At 37.1% G+C, this 4,739-nt stretch overlaps 1 protein-coding gene across 3 annotated transcripts; it reads left to right on the top strand.

Annotated features, from left to right (window-relative positions):
* The first annotated feature begins 374 nt into the window (after window positions 1-374).
* LOC147546115 (F-box/RNI-like superfamily protein) lies at window positions 375-4,330 on the top strand. Of its 3 annotated transcripts, none has more exons than XR_015224046.1 (3): window positions 401-564; window positions 1,064-2,604; window positions 3,742-4,330. XR_015224046.1 is itself a non-coding variant. In XM_086637728.1 (2 exons), exon 2 carries the CDS (start codon window positions 1,282-1,284, stop codon window positions 2,539-2,541), a length of 1,260 nt encoding a protein of 419 aa, XP_086493854.1. In that variant the 5' UTR covers window positions 375-564; window positions 1,064-1,281; the 3' UTR covers window positions 2,542-2,812. The 3 variants fall into 3 exon arrangements, 1 of the variants encoding a protein (XP_086493854.1); XR_015224047.1 differs by lacking the exon at window positions 401-564 and adding an exon at window positions 636-735; XM_086637728.1 differs by lacking the exon at window positions 3,742-4,330 and having other exon boundaries at window positions 375-564; window positions 1,064-2,812.
* The last annotated feature ends 409 nt before the right edge of the window (window positions 4,331-4,739 follow it).

Genomic DNA, 4,739 nt, shown 5'->3' on the forward strand with positions numbered 1-4,739 from the left:
AGGATGGGAGAGTCTATAGGCGGCCCCCAAATTTTGCCATAGGTCCGCCCTCATCAGACAGGACAGTTCGAGGGTACTCAGACTGTGTCTATTCTGTGTTGGGTTGGGATAACCCGGACTCGGGCCAGTCTAAGTATCGCCATAAAGTGCTCTGAGAGGGGCAAGCTAATGGCAAAGTTTGTGTCCGACGAAACTCGGACTGTGCTTATTCTATGTTGGGTTTGAATACCCCGGACTCGGGTCAGCCTGAGCATCGTCGAGAAGTGTTAAGAGAGGGGCGGACTAATGGCAAAATCTGGGGGCGCCTATAGACTCTCCCAAGAAGGATAGGATGAGAATCATTCCACCAGCCAGCCAGCCAGCCAGCCAGCATAGAGGGCGAGGCAGGCCTCATGGTTTGACCTCAATTTTATATACAACCCTCAGTCACTACTCAAATTCTTCAATCTTCAACCCATCACCATCTCTACTAAGGGAGTATTAGTTTTAGGGGTGGTTGGTCTTTTCTTCTATTTCTCATCTTCTCTCTCTTTCTCTCTACAAACAAAAAAAAGAAATACAGAGGTACGTATATCGATCCATATCTTGCTTGACGTACTCATCATCACTTATTAGATGCCCCTCATTTATTTTTTACATTTCAAGCTTCCGCCATAGTTGGATTTTTTTCTTTTCTTTTTTGCTATTAATAATAGTTTTTGTTTTCAATTTCCGACAAGATCTTTGCGTTTCTTGGTTAGAATACCTAAAAGATAGTTATTGTTCTTGATTTATCTTAATTTCTTGATTGATGTTTTAAAATATGTTAATCCTAAATTGGGTTTTTTTATTGTTGATCGATTTCATTGTTTAAATTATAAGTATAATGTTCTAATCGATTCATACCCTTCATCAATCTTGATTTATTCAAGATTGATTGGATTACATTTTGATGATATTTTTGTTTATTAAATCTAATTAACTTAATTTGATCTGAACCATTTAAATGAACTTTTTGAATAGTGGATCTGTTAATTGTCTATGTTATTGGTAGTTTGTCTGATGAAATCAGTAATCTATCCAGGAATCTAGGGCTTCTCAACTGCTTGGGGAATCAAGGGTTAGGGCAAAATCTGTCTAGCAGGAATTTCTAATGTCCTGAAAAATTTGTTACTTTGATTGAAACTAGTTGGTAAATTTAGTGGGAATCCAAAGGTTTCCGTAAATCCTGTCTAGGTCTTGACTTGTGCCTTGGACTTGAAGATTATAATCCCTCTCTCGGCTATTCTGTTTTTGTTGGATATGGAGTCTCTTCCTGTTGAAGTCATCGGAAACATCCTATCCCGACTATGTGCTGCCCGTGATGTAGTCATTGCATCTGCAACATGCCGGAAATGGAGAGAAGCTTGTAAATTTCATCTCCATTCCCTTTCATTCAATTCAACTGATTGGCCTGTATATCGTGATCTAACAACTAGTAGACTTGAGATCCTTATAACTCAAACGATATTTCAAACAACGGGTTTACAGTATCTCGCTATTGTTATGGACGATGTTGATGAGTTTTCGGCAGCTCCCGTAATAGCTTGGCTTATGTATACCAGGGAAACTTTACGCCATTTGTTGTATAATGTTCGAACTGCTCCAAATGTTAACATTCTTGAAAAATGCAGTAGACAAAAACTAGAAACTTTGGCTTTGGCTCATAATTCTATAACGGGAGTTGAACCTAGTTATCAGAAGTTCCCTTGTTTGAGATCTGTCACTCTGAGTTATGTTAGTATCTCGGCTTTGGATCTTAGTCTTCTTCTTTCTGCTTGCCCAAAGATTGAATTCTTAGCCCTTGTGAATCCAGAGATTGCCATGTCTGACTCACAGGCAACAATGGAGTTGAGTAGTCCCTCGTTAAAGAGCATTTATGTTGAAGCAATCAGTTTGGACAAGTTTATATTGGAAGCTGATAATCTTACGAGTTTACAGTTAAAAGATTGCACCCTTGAGCTTTTCGAGCTTATTGGCAAGGGAACATTGAAGCATCTCAAGATTGATGACGTTAGTGTTATCCATCTTGACATTGGTGAGAGTTCGGAAAATCTCGAGGTTGTGGATGTTAGTAACTTCACAATCATGTGGCCGAAGTTCTATCAGATGATTTCGAGATCTTCGAGATTGAGAAGGCTCCGGCTTTGGAGTGTGGTATTCGACGATGAGGATGAAATTGTGGATTTGGAATCAATTGCTCTTTGCTTTCCTCATCTAAGCCAGCTTTCGTTAAGTTATGACTTAAGAGATGGGCTTCTTCATTATGGCTTTCAGGGGTCATCTCGTTTGGATAATGTGATCGTATTAGAACTTGGTTGGACCGTAATTAGTGACATCTTTTCACATTGGGTTGCTTGTCTAGTCGATAGATGCTCGAATCTCAAGAAGCTAGTTATTCACGGTGTGGTTTCAGAAGCCAAAACACATGAAGAATGCCATGCCTTGGCAAATTTTACGACATCCATTGTTCGACTTATGAGGAAATATATGCATGTAGACGTGCAGTTTGTGTATGAATGAAACATTCGGCAAAAAAGCCTTATTGGTGGTCAAGTTTTGGTTCATCTCGACATGTATAAGCAGGTATTCATAGATTTTTGTCAATCTTCTATTATCTGAATTTTGAATATACTTCATCTCCTTCACAAACTGAAATTTTTTAAGTTACTTCTTTGTGCAGAAGAAACATCTTTCACATTATCTAATTCACTTTTTTGGTTTTGACCTGTTATTTCTATATTGAGATTAGAGCTACTCTTTTTATCATTTCCATGGCACGCTTCTTTTGACATTATATTTTGTTTATGTTCTTCTTCGCCTATGTGATTCGTATTTTTTCTAATCTAGTACATCTATCCATGAGATATGAACTATGAATTATGAGTGTGAACCATGAAACGTTGTCGATCTTTCTAATGTTTGATATTTCGGCTTCTTGCTTCTCTAGAAAACTTGTTTTTTTAGTATGGTCTATTGAAACATTGGAGCGTTTAGATCCGAAATCGAGAGTCCACAGTTTTGGCTAATTCATAGAATGACTAAAGGGAAACAGAAAACCTGGAGGTTAGGAGTTAGAACCATAGAAGGCCTCCTTAATAGCTTAATGACGCTTATTCAGTGCGAATTGATGTCTGGTGTTTCCATTGAAAGCTGAGTTTGAGTATGAATTAATATTTTCCTCGTTCAAAGATTAAAACGGGGTTAGAAATATAATACTTAGGCCAGACTAGTATATTGTGATTGTTATTTGTTTGTAAATATTCGCACCCCAATTAGGCTCTGGTACTGTCTATTTTGCATATAAAAAGGTGTCAGTATAAGTAGTTTTTAAGTGATTATCTCTCACCCTTTTGTTATTCGTGAACTAACTACGGACTGGCTCGTACAGTAAAGCATCATTCCGGTCGTGAATATTACAAAATCAGAGACACAGACCTAAGCTCACCTTTCCTTTTGAGATTTCGACTCAGTCAGGTTTACCATTCACATACCCACAGATCTTATTTAGTTCAGTACTCTACATGAATGATGGATATGAAAGTTCACATGTTTGAACCATCACGTATAGTAACTCATCAACCATTCAGTTCTAGTTAGGTTACTGAACCACCTAGAATTGGGCTTTTAGAGAAGCATTAGTACTCTCAATTTCTTTTGCTCTTGTTTTTTGAGTTCTAGAAAAAAGATAAGAGTAGTTAAAGGTGAGATCTTTCTTTGAAGGTTGAGTATGAGATGTATCAGTTGTTGCTGCTGCTGCTGCTGGTTACTGTTGCAGCTGATGTTTCTTTGTGCAGTTTTCATATCGTCGAGTGATTTCTAAGAGAAGATGATATCAAAAAAAAAGAAGAGAGAGAAAGCCTCACTTATCAGATAAGTGAACCAACTCAACTGCAAAAAGTCTATTTTCAGAATGGAACTTATGATGTTGGTCGAGTTCTGAATCGACTCGAATTACAGTTTAGAGTGGTGGTTTTTGTGTCTCTTTTAGATGACCTACTCGGACTGATTTTGAGTTTTATTAGGAGTCCGCGATTTGAAACAGGCTAAAATGACCATTGCGCCACAATTCATATCTTAGAGGGAGCAGCTAGGTTTACTTGTTTGTCTACTCCCTTTTAGACTAGTTTTTTCATGTTCATTTTATGGTTTCTACTACATTAGGGTGGACACTTTTGAGAAACAAAAATAGGTCTACTCAATTTTGTGGTGAATGAAAAAGAATACTAGTCTGAAATGTATGTTCAGTCCAGTACGAACTATCAAATGTTGAATTGGTCCATTACCATTCCAATATTGTCGGTTTACTCCACTTGTCGTCTTCTCATATGCATTTACCAATTTGATTCATAATTTTTTTTTTTTTCTGGTAAAACTGAGGGTCCAGGTTAGTGATAACAATATCTAAATTTGTCATTTAATTATCATAATTAAGATAGATTGGCTTATCAGAATTTTAATATTATAAGAAAGAAGAGAACTCATTAGATACAGACAATTATACCCGAAACTTTTGGTCGGTATTTAAAAACAGGAAAAATAATAGATTGATATTTTTGTTGATAGAGTTCGTTGAATAGGTCTTTAGTTCAATTCGATCATCCTTCCACATAGAAAAAGGTCAAAATAATCTTTGGCAGTTTACTGCCCCCCTTTCCTGTTATGTACCAAACAATATTTTTGTGGCTTTTAGGCTATGTGACGTTCATTAGCTACATCAA

The sequence above is a fragment of the Eschscholzia californica genome, unplaced genomic scaffold (genome assembly GCF_041429995.1).
Source record: "Eschscholzia californica isolate CP2 unplaced genomic scaffold, dmEscCali1.0.p SCAF_4, whole genome shotgun sequence".
In the NCBI taxonomy this organism is placed as follows: Eukaryota; Viridiplantae; Streptophyta; class Magnoliopsida; order Ranunculales; family Papaveraceae; genus Eschscholzia; species Eschscholzia californica.